Source organism: Ipomoea triloba, chromosome 12 (genome assembly GCF_003576645.1).
Source record: "Ipomoea triloba cultivar NCNSP0323 chromosome 12, ASM357664v1".
In the NCBI taxonomy this organism is placed as follows: domain Eukaryota; kingdom Viridiplantae; phylum Streptophyta; class Magnoliopsida; order Solanales; family Convolvulaceae; genus Ipomoea; species Ipomoea triloba.
Genome location: NC_044927.1, coordinates 841,169 through 856,812, shown reverse-complemented (window position 1 = coordinate 856,812; position 15,644 = coordinate 841,169). Strand labels below are relative to the sequence as shown.

General features: G+C 35.1%; 2 protein-coding genes across 2 annotated transcripts; one reads left to right on the top strand and one right to left on the bottom strand.

The window, feature by feature from the left end:
* The first annotated feature begins 4,351 nt into the window (after positions 1-4,351).
* Positions 4,352-7,962, top strand: LOC115998758 (uncharacterized protein At4g38062-like). The gene is made up of 2 exons (XM_031238410.1): positions 4,352-4,453; positions 5,223-7,962. The coding sequence occupies exon 2, from the start codon at positions 5,241-5,243 to the stop codon at positions 7,776-7,778; it is 2,538 nt and encodes an 845-aa protein (XP_031094270.1). The 5' UTR covers positions 4,352-4,453; positions 5,223-5,240; the 3' UTR covers positions 7,779-7,962.
* A 925-nt stretch (positions 7,963-8,887) lies between these two features.
* Positions 8,888-12,166, bottom strand: LOC115998268 (MADS-box protein JOINTLESS-like). The gene is made up of 8 exons (XM_031237791.1): positions 11,623-12,166; positions 10,196-10,274; positions 10,054-10,118; positions 9,853-9,952; positions 9,704-9,745; positions 9,551-9,592; positions 9,296-9,456; positions 8,888-9,175 (listed from the first exon to the last, which is right to left on the bottom strand). The coding sequence occupies exons 1-8, from the start codon at positions 11,802-11,804 to the stop codon at positions 9,163-9,165; spliced, it is 684 nt and encodes a 227-aa protein (XP_031093651.1). The 5' UTR covers positions 11,805-12,166; the 3' UTR covers positions 8,888-9,162.
* Between the last annotated feature and the right edge of the window lie 3,478 nt (positions 12,167-15,644).

The following is a 15,644-nucleotide window of genomic DNA, read 5'->3' as shown; positions in this document are numbered from 1 at the left end:
TAAATTGCATTGTGGATCCTACAAAGCATAACCAACTTTTAGTGTGTGTTCAACATTACATGTGTATACTCTGCCTTCTTCTTTTCTTTCACTAATTTTTTTGTTTTCCTTTGGCAGATGAGAAATTCATAACCGTTATTTAAGGGTGTCCTGGATAAATCTTGTTTTTGTATATAGATTAATAGCTCTGTATAAACACCTTGCGTGACATATTTAACTTAAAAAGTGTTAGTAAGAATTGAATTTATGATTTTTTGATATGAAAATTATATTTTACCCACTTGACTATCCATTTCGAGATTCAATACTACTTTTTTTTTTACATATATATTATATGCCAAGTCTTGACTGTTGCCCAATAAGTTATAATCTTTTAATTGCTCAATAACATACCCTAATAATTAAATAATGGATATTTTCGAATTAAATTGCATATTAATTAACAAAATCTTTATACATAGAAGTAATCTGAAAATTTAAAAGGTTTCATTTTCAACCATGATTAGTTGTTGCTTCTTCATTGCTCAACTCAAATAATCATTTCAAATTAAAAGCCTAAGCCGCTCAATCATTAGATACAAAATACAAATAGTGGCTTGGCTGTATAGCATCGAATTGAAAATGTGGTAAACTGAGTGGAGCATGACTCTCGTACTTAAAGGTACGAATTTAATTATTGTCAACACCATATCAGTCTAGCCCATCACACAATCTTCCTAATATAGTTTATCTCTCTTGTGTAGTTTGCATGCTATTATACAGTAAACTCCCTCGTCATCTAAAAAAATTTTTAAAAAAAAAGAAAAGAAAAGAAAAGAGATATGAGTGTTTTATTTCTATCATTTAATATGTTATGTATTTAATATCCACAATCTCTATACTAAGATTAACATAGGCTGGAAAGCTACATGATTGTACTTTAAGATTTAGCTAATGTTACGACTTACGATAAATAAAGGTTTCGAAGTGGTACCCTTTTATACTTTACATAACATGTATGTATTTATTGTTGGAAGGAAAATGTATTAAAAATAATTTCATTTCTAAAACTTGAACTCAAAACCTCTAATTAAGTGAGAAGAATATGAACGGTTTAGGCAATTTTTTTTTTTTGAGTACTACTGACTCTGTTATAATGTAGTATCTGTTCATAGCTACTTTCTCAACCTACTGAAACACAAAGAATCAACAGTCGCCTCCACTGAGGCTCAAACTCACTCCCTTTCATATAGAAGTGCAACCGGATGCCTTTTGGTGGTTTTAAATTTTGTGTAAATTAACAAAGGCAAATTATTGCATGGACCATGGTACACATAGCTGTGTGGACCAAAAATAAAAGGTACATTATTTTTGCACTGAAGGTATATTATATTTGTGCTGAAGGTACATTATTTGATATTATATATCAAATAATGTACCTTTAGTACAAAAATAATGTACCATAAAATAATGTACATTCAGTACAAAAATAATGTACCTTTAGTACAAAAATAATGTACCTTTTATTTATGGTCCACACAACTGTGTGGACCATGGTCCATGCAATAATGATTAACAAATTGAGTTGGATGGGAGGTGATGGGGAATGGGCTATGTGTATAAAGTTGATTGGGCCCGAAGATTCAGGGCCTAGAGAATAAAATGGCTTATCAAATAATGAAATAAGTTTATTTTTAAGAATACTATTTCAATTTGGACCTATTTTGTGAACCAAACATACTTATTATTAGTTGTGGGGAATATTTTTTGCCTCGAACCCCAACTTTCTCCCCTATACCCATTATTGTATTCGAGGGAACTATTTTCCCCATCCCCAAATCTGCAAGGATTACTCGAGGGTAGGGATTCCCCATCTTAACAAAAATAGAATTAGTATTTGCAAATTAGATAATCATTCTCATATTTTCTTTCTTTATTCTCCTGTAAATCAAATCCAGTTGGTGACATGCAACTTAGATCTTTCTCAATGTTTCGTTTAGTTTCTCCAATTGGTTTCTTTGTTTCAAGCTTCGTCTCAAATCGAGATGGTTTCTTAATTCAAATATGTGAGGAAGTCGTCTCAGGTCAAGATGATTGCTTTGTTTCAGATCTGAGATAAATTTGCCTTAAATATGTTAATTGCGAAGTTGTCTCGAGTGGAGACAATTGCTTCATCTCACGTATGAAATGAAATTGGCTCAAATCAAGACGATTGTTTGGTCTCAAATCGAAGATGAAGCTATCTATGATCTAAACTTCTTCAAATTCTGAGAAGGTACCTTCATATATTATTTCCATTCCCATTTTTAGATGTGTATATGCATCTCTTCACTTTTTTTGGGGGTCTTATTACAACTTTATTTAAGTTGTTAATAGTTCTTTAGTTTGCATTTTGTTTTTGAATTGGAGGTGAAATTTTATGATATTTTTAATTTCTATTTGGAGAATTTTGCTTGATTTGAGAAGGTTTAATGATTCACTTTCATTTTTTTTTTAGTTAAATGGTCTAATTATAATTTATTTTTTTTTGTCTAGTTTTATGGTCTATTTGACCATATTTCACAAGAAATCATGATTTTTATGTATAGTTACTACATTAATTGATTTTGAATTAGATGTAGCTATATATAAGAAGCTCATGCATGCTTCTACAATAATCTCAATCTTTATTTACTTGAATGTGTTAAGTATGCATTATAAGAGTCATGAAAATATATTAACGTAACAATAAAAGTGTTAAGTATACATTAAAATTGTTCAATATAATATTCTGTATCTATAAGTGTTTAAGTGTATAACAGAAACTTTGAAAGTGCAAAATATAAAAAACAGTAAAAGTGCATAATACGAAATATAAAAGTGCAGGGTATAAATACTAAAAGTGCATTCTTTCAAAAAAAAAAAAAAATACTAAAAGTGCATAATATAAAATCTAAAAGAAGTATAGAGTATAAGCACTAAAAGTGTATAAAGAAAATTTATAAGTGCATAGTATAATCACTAAAAGGGTAGAATATGATAACTAAAAGTGCATTACAAAATTTCTAACAACTGTTTGGTTGAAGTTATCTCACATAACTCCAGGATTGTAAATGTTGTAATGTCATATTTATTCATTTGATTCAAGAGAATGTGAGGTCCCTGTAGAAAATGTGAGATTGTTAAACTTTTTTTTTTTAGTTCATTTTTTGTAACTTCCATTGAAATCACATTCCCTCCCCTCCCCAACTAACAATTCTTAGTTATGTAAAATTCTTGAAAATTGTTGCATTACCTAAAAACATTCTTTGAAACGAACACTTTTAAAAGGATATTAAAGAAACTATAAAAGAGTGTACGTACCAAAACTTTTAAAAGTGCATTATAAAAATTGTAGAAGTGCACAATGCAAATGAAAAAAAAAAAAGTGTACAATACGAATGCTAAAGTGCATCTCAAACAATCTAAAAATGCACAATATTAATAATAAAAGTACATGACCTACTAGCTTGACCTCATCGCACAAGGTCTTCCTAATACGGTTTACCTCTCTTCTGTAATTTGTAAGCTATTACACACGAATGAGGTTTATCAAGTATACATTCTTGGATAGTAGTTATTATTTTTCCTCTTCACCCAAAAAGTACATGAACTAAATGTTTAGAAGCAAGTTGTAGAATTGTTAAAAGTGTAGTTTTAGATGTATAATAAGTGAACAATAGAAAAAGAACAATACACTACTAAATGCATAATATAAGCACTAAAAGTGTACAATACTCTAGAAAGTGCAAAATAAAAACTCAAAAACTTAAATTACATTTTATGATAGTCATTTTTAACCATTATACCGAACCATTGCCATTTTCTTTAAATATGTCGTTGTCTATATGCTTGCCAATAGTGATATATCTACAATTTTATTCAAATATAATAATTTTTACTTGACTTGATTATATTCAACCCTATATATAGGACGAGAAATGTGTTTCTTGTTTGCATAGACAGTTCAGTTGATCACAATAGTAAAATTTGAGAATAAAAACTATGGATCGAGTCTTACCAGCCACCAACAATAAGCAAAAGTCTAACGTTTATGTTGGTTTAATTTTCAAAATTTGCCTCAACCAAAGTGTGAAATCAAGTTCTACTTTATATTCTTTGAGATAATTGTTATCCTTAGTCTATATTACGGAGTATATAATATTACTTGTTATAGGGCATAATCTGAACTCTGAAGTGTCGAAAATATTTGGTAGGGTCCATGTCGATTTATCCGAGGTTAATGTGGCATTAAAACGACCAACGGTAACTCTTCCACGTCGGAATTTTTAAATCTTTTCTCTCTTTCCGGGTTACAACGGCTACCTATTCTCCCATTTCTGAAACCACTAAACCCTCTCTTTCTGCAAATTTCTTCTTTCATCTCTCGAATTCCAGACGGATCATTCAAATCGTTTGTTTCTGTTGCATCGGCGAGCCCAATTCTGACATTCAGGTACGAATTCTTCAATACCCATACTTTCATTTCGTGTTTGATGGCAGAGAATTAGAGAAATGCAGAAAAAATGGTAAACGAAAATGCCGGTTTTGTTGTATGAAGTTGATGAATTGTGTATATATATGTCCTGCTTCTTCAATTCTTGCCCATTTCTGATAATTCTATGCAGTTCTTCTGATAGAGGGGAGATGGAGACTGCATAAAGTGTGGGCTTATAAAAAAACTTTTTTTTTCATTATTTCTGGAAATTTCATGGTAGATCATAGATTGATGAATGGTGAATGAATAAGGAGGAGAAATCAAGTGTTGAGCATATATAAGCTTTTAATTGAGACAGGGTGTATTCTTTAATTTTGTGACAGAGCTAATTTCATGTAAAGAGATCATGAGTCGATAAGATAAAACTCACTTAAATTTCTTTTTTTTTTTTTAAAGCAAAGGAACCAAGTAGATTACTGTAAAAGAGCATAAATAGCGTCAAGAGGGTCAGCGTCCCAGAACAGAGAGCTAGCCTGAGAAAAGGCCACAGTAGCAAGAATATGAGCAATTACATCTGTCGATCATTTAAGCTTTTAGTTATTAGAGAATAATATAATATAATATTCTTGACCTTAGTCTAGTGTTATTTCCTAACTTTGTGTAATGATTCTTATAATTAATGGTTCTTATAATTACTCTATGCCTAATTGAGATGGAGTACATCCTTGAATTTCAAGGTTCTGGATTTTCTCTTTTATGATGGGAATTGTGTTTGGATTTTGAACAGGTGGTGAAATTGAAGGAAATGGGAACAGTACATGAAAAGCTGGAGGAAGCCATGGCAGAGAATGAGAAGCTGAGGAAAGAGCATGAGATGAAAGCAGAATCCATGGAGAATTTGAGAAGAGCTTATGATGAGCAAGTGATGAAGGCTGAGGATGGGAGTTCTAAAGTGGAAAAGCTCACACAGGAGTTGAGTTTGAAGGAGGATGAACTGTCTGCTGCAAAGCAGAAGTTTGAAGAACTGAATGCAAATCTGAAGGCAAAAGAATCTGCCATCAAGCATTTGAGTTCTGCGAACGATAGGCTTCGCTTAGACTCTGCAGAGAAGGCGAAGAAACTCGAGGAGGAGAACAGGAAGATGGTGAGGGCGTTGGACGAGGCGAATGCAGTGAGAATGGATCAGAATCAGCAGATACAATCTCTGAGAAATGAAAATGAAAGGTTGAGGGAAATGGTGAGTGCTTCTCAGAAGATGTGTTCTGAAGCTGAGGAAAGAGCAAAGGCCTGCAGAGAATTGAGACAGAGAGATGAAGTTCTGTTCAAGTTAGAGGAGGAGAAGATTAAGCTTGAAGATGAGCTTAAATGGAAGAAAGAACAGTTCTGTCATCTGGTTGAGGCTCATGAGAATCTCCAGAAGAAATTTCGCGAAAGGGAGAAAGAATGGGAGGAGGAAAAAGAAACACTGTTTGATCATATCTCCACATTGCAGTCCACCTTAGATTCCCAAACAAGAATTTCAGAAGATCTTCGAACCCGATTGCAAATGTGTAATCAAGCCCTAGCCCATGAAGAAACCAGGAGAAAATTCATGGAAGCTCAACTCTCAGAATCCAAATCCTGCATTGACAGTGTTTCTGCAGAATATGAGGAAGCCAAGTCAAGAATCGACGGTTTGTGTGCTCAAAGGGATAAAGAAATCGCGAATCTAAGAGACGCCATGGGCTCGAGGGAAGCAATCTACAAGGAAACAGAATACAGGTTTCGAAAACTAGAACAAGAGAAACAGGAGTTAATGGCATCCCTGAAAGAATTCCAGGAAGCTGGAATCAAGGCCTCTGGAAATTCTTCACTGTCAAAACTCAGAAACAAGCTCAAGGCCAAAGAAGCTCAATGGGCTTCTGAAATGGAGGGTTTAGCTGGGGATCTCGATTGCTGCAAGTCCGAGTTAAAGAACAAAGACGGTTTGATCACCGAGCTTCAGAAAGAGCTGCAGTCTTGCCATTCCTTAATGTTCGAGTTAACATTGCAGAACGAGGAGACTTCTGTGATGTTACTCGTCTTGAAATCACACCTCTCCGAGGTGTATCAGAGCCTCGCTAACGCCTATGCTGCTGTGGATTTTAAAAACAAAGAAGACGAGCTTCACATTTCGACTCTAATGCAACAATTAGACGAGAAAAACAGTACTCTTGTCATAGCAGAAAAGGATCTTGAAGACGAGCGCCACAAGGTAGCAGCGTTATCAGCAAGGATCGAGTCATTGAATTTGATCGACGAAGAACAGGTTCCATTGCAGACAGAGGTTGATAAACTAAAGGAAATGCTCAAAGAGGCCTCGGCCTATCAAGAACATTTGAAGGAGCAGGTGATGAGAACAGAAAGCGATTTAACAGAAGCACAAGACGCCTTGGATCGAGCAAATGAAGAACTGGCTGATGTTTTGTATGAGGGGAATGAAGCTGTGTTTGAGTTGCAGATATGGAGGACTATTGCAGAGAGGTTGAAATCGAGCCTCGATGAAAACCTGATAATGCGCAGAAAGGTAGAAGATTCACTCTTTGCACAGATGCACGTCGAGATTGATCTCAGACAGGAGAAAGACAGCCTTATTGCAAATCTAGCCGAGAAAGAAACAGAAACAACTGACCTCAAACAAAAAATTGCCTTACTGAACGAGGAACTCGAGAAGAGGGATCTTCAGAAAGAACTCGAGTGGCTGAGGGAAGAACTCGAAGGGTCTATCTTAGCACAACAAGAAGCAGAGAGAATCCACGAGAAAGAGAAGGCGAGTTTTCACCACAGAATCGAGGACCTCCAGAAACTCGTCTTGTCACTCGAACAAGAATTCGAAAACACAACCACCTCGTTCTCATCCAGACTTGTTCAGATGCAGGCAGACACTGTTAAGTTCCGCCAAACCTGGGAAACAGTCAGAGAGGCCGTGGTTCTGAAAGAGATCGAAATTCAAGAGACAAACATGATTAACTCAGAGCTGGAAAACGATTTCACTACTCTCAAACAGAAAGTCGAGCAGCAGAACAGACGTCTAAGCACTTTGTCATCTAATCTCGGTAACCAGACAAGCAATTCAGATAGGGAAATGCTGCTGGATATGTTAACAGGACTGTCAGATAGGATGAGCCAATTATCCATGGAAGACAAACAGCTAACTAAAGAACTGGGAAGAATTATGCAGAGTTTTAACAGCAATGGAGGATTAAGAGTGAATGAATTCTTTGATCCTGCAAAAGAGAATCTGAACAGATGCCCCTCTCCAACTAAGACTGTTGAAGCTGCCATGGCTGGAGAGAGATCACCCTTGAGAGCTCTCAACAACTAACTACTGGGTTCGAAAATGCTACTTGCATCAATTCTTACATCATTTGAGGTAGATTGAATGATTGATTAGTGATTACTCCTAAATCATACAAAAAGTTTTATCATTATCCAACTAAACCTTGAAGCTATTTTCATTTAGCTTCTTCTCATTTATCTTGAACAGTTAATTATATAGATTTTAACCATTTTGATTCTTTGTGTTTGATATTCTTCCCTAGTCGTCCTTACAATTATGTTATGGTTAATTGCTTATTGATGCCAAAATAATCCTTTTAGTCGTGTCTTTAGTATAGTGTTTATAACAAGATTCAAACTATCATAAATTGATATTCAATTCAAAGTTTAGTATAGTGTTTATAACAAGATTCAAACTATCATAAATTGATATTCAATTCAAAGGCACTCGAAAGGTTGAAAATGTTGTAGGTAGGAAAAGTTTACAGTGTCGATCAGCACTGCTGGTGTCTTTTACACCAAATACAACTACTTTTGGGTAAACTCTTGCCCCACAATACCCGGTACAATTTTAAAAACTACTCCGTATGTATGTTTATTTCCGATGCAAAAGGGTTGTTCTCGATCAGCACCCTTAACAATTAGTTTTTATAACGATTAAGATCCAAACATCATAGCATACCAAAAAAATGATTCAAACATCATAAATTGATATTCAAAAGCATCTGAGATGGTAGGAAATGTTGTATGTAGGAAAAGTTTATAGTATCGATCAGCATTAGTGTCTTGTCTTTTACACCAAGTACAATCGCTTTTGGGTTAAGTCTTTCCCCATAATATTTGGTACATTCCAAAAACATACATAGTTTATATCCGATGCAAAAGATGTTGTTCTACAGTGTTTATAAGTTTATAACAACTAACATTCAAACATCATAAACTGATATTCAAAAGTACCCGGGAGGCTAGGATTAGAGAATGTTGTATGTAAGAAAAGTTTTTTATCAACTTTGTTGTCTTTTACACCAGGTACAATCGCTTTTGGGTCAACTCCTGCCCCACAATACCCGATACAATTCCAAAAACATACATTTTTTATATCATATATAAGCAAGCACCCTTATAATTTTCCAATATATATAATATAACTTGTTCTTGATCAACTCTTGACTTGTATTTGATGTGCTCTAAAAGCGAGTTAAAATTCAACATAAGCCATTGAAATGTAAACCATTCAAATTGTCACTACTGATAATCAGCAAATGTCATGTATGGAAGATGATAACACAGACCTACTAGAGGGGGAAAACATTGAAGCTGTCCATTGCAATTTAACAGTCCCACATATATTAGTAGTTAATTACAGTTATATTTATCTAGCTTACATATGGTAGAGAGGCTCCCATGGCTTCTCTTCTTGGTTCTCAGCCTCAGTAGGGCAACCTGCAAGGCGGGGTTTACTCAGTACACACCCTCAAGTAATAGTTGCGGGTTTCCCTCGTCACCCAAAAAACAAAGGTTTTTAGCAATGTAACGTAAAAATATATTTAACGTAACACTAACCCCAACTTGAGGGAGGTGTCGGAGCTGTCATCGTAGTCTTGTGGAGGACTGGTCGAGTTGCAGACATTAGTAATAGACTCGGAGGACAGGCCTTCTTCGTTCAACATATTGTCTGAATTAATGACTGGTGTGACTCTCTGACCATTTGATATTGCCATCACCTTCACATAACCGAATTTCGAGTTTCCCTATTTAGCTCGTGACGTTTGGTAAAGATTAAAGTTCAATGATATCTTTCATGAAACGCAGACATACCTGCTGTGTTAATCGCTCGTTCTCTTCCATTAGATTCATTCCCTGAAGTTTTTTACAAATTGATTGGCATTAAGAAACCTTAAACCACACATATGATTTGCATCATAATTAGTTAATGAAAATAGACCATAGATTCTTAGTTAGGTTCCACACCTTTTGTTGAAGTTCATTGATCTCCTTCATAATCTTCTCGCCCTGTCATGATAGGGGAAACCGGGAAAGTGTCATGCAATCACACATAAAATCTACACTAAGAACATATGCCAACGAGGCAACGACCACCCCAGAACTAAAATTTGCACCTTTTTCTCTATAACACGGCTCAGTCCTGTTTCGAGGGATCTCTCCAGTTGCTGCAACTCCTCAATGCTCATTCCTTGAAGATCCTCTCCCCGCATCTGCCTAAAGATGCAGCACATCTCAGCATGAATCAACGACTTTTGAAGAAAATCACACTGAATATGTATATATATATATATATATATATATATATATATATGTACCTAAGACGATGGGTCATATCTGCAATTTCCTTGCTTAATCTGGAATGGTTGGCGTTCTCCACTAGCTGCAGCGCATAAATTTCCATCATTAAGGAATCTCAATGTAACTTAAAGGCAAATGGTAAACTAATGTTGAAAATACCTGCAATTCAAGAGATGGTTGGTCCATTTTTTCCAGGTTCTTCGAGTGCAGATTCCGTCTTTCAAGTATTCCCTTCATGCTGCACAAAAGAATGAGAACTTTGAAAACGTAAACTTGAACAACTTTCTCAAGCCGAGCATCACTTTAATTTCCTTCCACATAACCAATCACCACTAGATTGAAATTAGAAGTTCGATGAGATATATTTTACTTAGCAGGTTTCTGGACGTATCTTGTATGATATGATTTAGTAGAACCCAACAGCAAAGAAGTGCCATATGTTATGATCTAGTGGAACCTAATGGCGAAGTAGTGCCATACTTTTAACCTTGTTTTAGAATTTAGCAACTCATTATGAGTCTTTTCTCTTTCTAGTTTAGACTTTAGACAATGTGGGAAAGCTTGCAACCACTATCCAATAAGTGCGCTTTAGGTGAAGTCTGCCTTGTAGTACTTAAAACCACAAGTAAACCAGCCTAGATCATCTATAGCTAACAACTCAAACTAAGATGGCCAATAGATAGCTCTCATAAGAGTCGAACTTGAAACTGTGATTATCAAGACAACTGTCTAATATGTATCTATGGTAAGACATCACAACTATTCCTTCATTATTATCCATTACAGATCTCATAGCTTAATCTACTCATGGTAACCCTAAAATGATCAATCATGTTTACTTTTGAGGGAAATGAGATCTTGAAAACCCCATCTTTAGCTTAACTTTGTAGGCTTTTTCCTATACTCCATTCTTTATCTTCCTGACAATCTGTACAGTCAAAGTATTGCTTTTCCCAGGACCACATGGAAGATAAGCTTAGCATATGTGCTTATACCTCCAACTAGAACAGAAAGCAAAGTACAATTAAAGAAAGGAAGCATTTAAGAAAACCACCAAAATAAAGAAAAAAAAACATTCCATCTTTGAAAACTATAGTTAGTAGTTTTCTTGCCCATAAAAGCAACCCACCTCCAGCAGGACAGGATAGTGGAGGATAAATCATGCGGAGTAAGCCACACATTAATTAGGAGGCCCTCACATCCCAGCCAACAATATGGCAGAAGGTCAAATCACGGTAACTCAGCAACACAATAGAGCGGAACTCCCTTGCCCCAAGCTCCCATACCCGGCCTAAAAAGAAGGGTAAATCACAGTAACATAACGGCCCATCAGGTGGAATGGGCATAAAAATCAACCATAACTCTCACATTGCGACTACCCGGACTTAATATTGTGTCTTTACACACAACCAAGCTGCTTGCTAGCCAGGAAGAAGCTCACTATGACTCAAAAGAATGGCACCCATCATAAAGCTTCAAACTTTCAGAAAACCCAAGTGAAATTAAGATGCAAAGACACCAAATAACACAATTCCCACTTGCATTCATGTTAGTTCTAAGCACAGAGACAATAAAGCATCCAGTACCTGGAGCTAGCATAGTCAAAGAGCTTCCCAGTGGAAGAGAAAATGATGAGGGCAACATCAGCATCACACAGCACAGATAGCTCCTCAGCTTTCTTAAAAAGCCCTTTTCTCCTCTTGGAGAATGTCACCTGCCTCGCCGTGGCGTTGTCGATTTTCTTGATCTGAATCTTCTCCCGAACCATCCCGGAAAAAAAAAATATCACTGCCACTAATCCAGCAGAATAAAGAAAACCCAAACAAAAATCTTGGAGAAATTCAAAGGGAGCACAGAGAATAAACCGGGATACAAATGGATGAATCCACAATCCAGAACTACAAGGGCTATATATAGAGTGCAAGGCAGGCTAATATTTCTAAAAATGGAGAAACTTAGGGAGACGAAGATGTCTGCATTTTGCCAAAATTAGAAGAGGAAAATACTAAAATGACAAGAACATATGAAACCCTACATCTATTACACCCCTTTAAATGGCCATAGATTTCTCTCGAGCTTTCCGATTTAAGCATTTGAGAGAGAAAGGTCTAAGGGAAGAGAGAGAGAGAGAGAGAGACTGTTTTTGTGATAAAGAAACACTCAAAGCCAGGGAGTGGGTAATGTGTGATAGCGACAGAGCAGAGAAAGAAGTATGGATTGGTTGAACAGTAAAATTCTTTGCCTTGTTTTGTCAGCTTGGTGGGTTTAGTAGTTTAGTATTTCGGGAAAACAAATTATCTGTTGGATAAAAGTCGACGTTGGAGAGAGACAGACACACAGAAGACCATTTTCCTGAAACACAATTTAATGTAAATTATTGCTTGTACTCGAATTAAACTTCTTCTTTTTTGACAAACAAGCAAGAATTTTAATTCACATCCATACCATAATATTACAATTTACAAATGATAGTAGGAGCGTGAATGAACCACTTCGAACTTGACATAGTAACATACTGGTTAACTAATATGTAAAAATTAACTTCTTGTTTTAGATTTGGCCGTTCGTTCGATTAAATATTCGTTCAGTAAGCGTTAAATTTAATGATGATATGGAAAATACGAATGCATCTATTGCTCTATCCTTAAATTTAGGTCATGTCGTATGATATTCCAGATTAGTTTTTTTTTTTTGGTTTAGTTTTAAGCTCGGGTTAGGCTAACATGAGGTCAGAGAGTCCTGAGATGTCAAAAGTCCTCCATCCTAGCATTTGATGTGATATTTATAGGGGATGAAGAGAGCACATGTTGGGACCAGCATGTGCAACACGTGTGATCCATGCACATAGAGAATGTCGAAGGCGCTGTTAATTTCTCCACGTGCGCTAAGGTTCCTGACGTCCACGTTTATGCCGCGATCGGGTTGAAATAAAGAAGTAAGGCTCAACTCTCTAAAAGTGAATTTAGTCGGATAGGCCGTCCCAACCTAAGAAGGTTGGGGCGAGTCCTAAGGCAGGGTGAAAACTACGCCAGCTAAGCTTTTGCTCGATCTTCACGTTAAGCCCAGGTCGGTCAATTTGAGGTCAGTTCCTCATGGTGACTTGACTGGATACCGAGCATATGTGCGGTACATATAGACATGTATAATCAGGGGATATTCTCTATCAGAGGGTAAGAAAGTAAATATTGACTTGTTGAAATGGACAGATTGAGTTCATAAACTTAATACTTTGGATTCATCATTAGGGGAGATGTGAAGAACATGTTGATGCATACGTCAATTTGGACTATGACCTCCAATTTGAAAGAATCACTTCATGCCATTAACCACATGGTCATTGACAATATAATTTTCATCTTAAAATGTTACAAATTTAATTATTCGCGATACACTCTCTTGGACATTAAAAAAATATTTCAGAAAAAGGAATATTAGAAGTACGCACACATAAAATGCTGATTGCTGAACATATAATATGACTATATGAGCGGTCATTGGTACATACTAGTTTGTTTTACATGCTGCTTTCGTGTTGTGTCGTTCCAGTACAACTTTGTTGCTTTGCCTGTTGGGAAGTATTTGTCCGTTTCATTTTATGTATTTAATTTAATTAAACGAAATTTGGCTACGTAACTTATTTACAATTTAATTGTTTGTAGTATTTAATTTAGTATTAATGCAAACAATTTATGGGTTCGAGTCTGTGGGGTATTAATTCTTTGTGTTTCAGTAGATTGAGAAAGTAGTTATGAACGGATATTACATTGTTACAGAGTCAATAGTATTAAAAAAAATATTTATACATAATATTAAAACGAGTTTTATTCAAAACGCACATTCAGATAGCAATTACCGATTTTCCTTAAATAAAAAAGTGTACGTATATGCTCTTCTTCTTTCTTAAAAGCAAGTTTGGCAAGCCCAATTATATGCAGCCCAAATTCCCTGGCCCATATATGTTACATTTCCCGACCCGGCCTGGATGCCAAATCTTCAACCCGTTTCAACAAGCACTTTTATTATATACTAGCGGTGGCACGCGCGATGCGCGTAGTATAATGCCCAATAAAGATCAAATAAATACAATGATATTAAAAAATATGTTAAAATTTAAATTCTTTGGTATTTATTTTGTAATTTTTTTTGTTTAAATTTGAATTTAATTAAGAGGTCAAGAGTGTTATTTCAATAGTTATGTACGATATAAATATAAAGAGCTAGTTTATTTTTGTCAAACGGAGATTCATACATACAAGTTTATTGATAATAAATAGAGTTGTAGCATTTATATATACAAGTTTATTAAAATTGTAGTTCATTCTCCTACATCATTGTTAGTGTCTTACTTTGGGTTTTTTTTCGTACAGTTTCTAAAACAAACATAGAAACTTGTGTTTTTGGTTGTTCATATCTCATATTCAAATAAATGTACTAACATGTAATGCTTTTATTTCTTTAAATAAAGTTAGTTGTGTTGCACGAAAGAAAACATAAACAATTTGAAATGAAGACTTATACATGCATTTAAATTCTTGTCCATCTCAATAAAAAAAAAAGTTGTGTCAAATTGCATCAATGTATAATAAAAAATATAAAAGTACGAATCGAACATGTACAAAATGATCTCCAAATGATTCGTTTCATTCAGCTTCGATAAATTCCTAAATCACGTGAAAAAGCATTTAACATAGTTTGAGTTTTTGCTTGTAAACAAATTTGCATATTAAACAAATTAAACAGAAGTAGTGCTAATAGTCTACCTCGTCTAACAAGTTAATGTCTCCTTCTGGCTCAAGATACCAATTGTTTTGTTTTTTTTTTTATAACCTCAGGACAGTAAAGGCTGACTAATGTTTGATTATTTATTATCTTTGTTACGAAGAAGGGAGCGTATCTGTTTTCCAATTGTTCCCTTTTCACCTCAACCATAAATAACATGCCAAGTCCAACCAATGATTGTATTTCTTTTGGCAGTTGAGGGGTTATGCGCTTATGCTTTGCTCGGAGGTCTGATGCTGTTCTGCCTATCAGTTGGATGCAGTCTTTGTCCACCAATTTCAATTTTGCATTTCCATTGGCATCTTCTACTTGAAGCTTTAAATTGTACTTGTCGATGCCCTTTGTCCAATTTGTCAAACATTTTTTGCACTCATATTCACCAGAAGGAAGGGGAATGAGTCGACTATTACAATCGTTTGCTTGGCAGCACACAGCAAACCAGTTGTAAGAGTTCTCTACTGCAACAATTTTTCCACCAATCCAAAATTCACCAGCCTTACAATTATAAACAAAGTTTTATTAAATTTATATTCATGCTAACACATTAAAAAATATGTTCTAGAGTGCGCTATTTGAATGTAAATATCACGAGATTATGATAAAGTGGTCCTATTTTTCAACCCAATGCAACTTACTTTTCCTTTTTCGTAGATATCTTTAATTGAGACAATATGCATGAGAGCATTGCTTAAGTCCTGTAGTGTCTTTTCATTAGTTGAAGTCATACTTGTGCTTTGAGGCTCTGTAAGCAGGGAAAATAGAAACAAAATTGTTTAAGGCATTTAATTATAAATAAATTCTATTTGTTTGACAATAAAATATGTAGTAA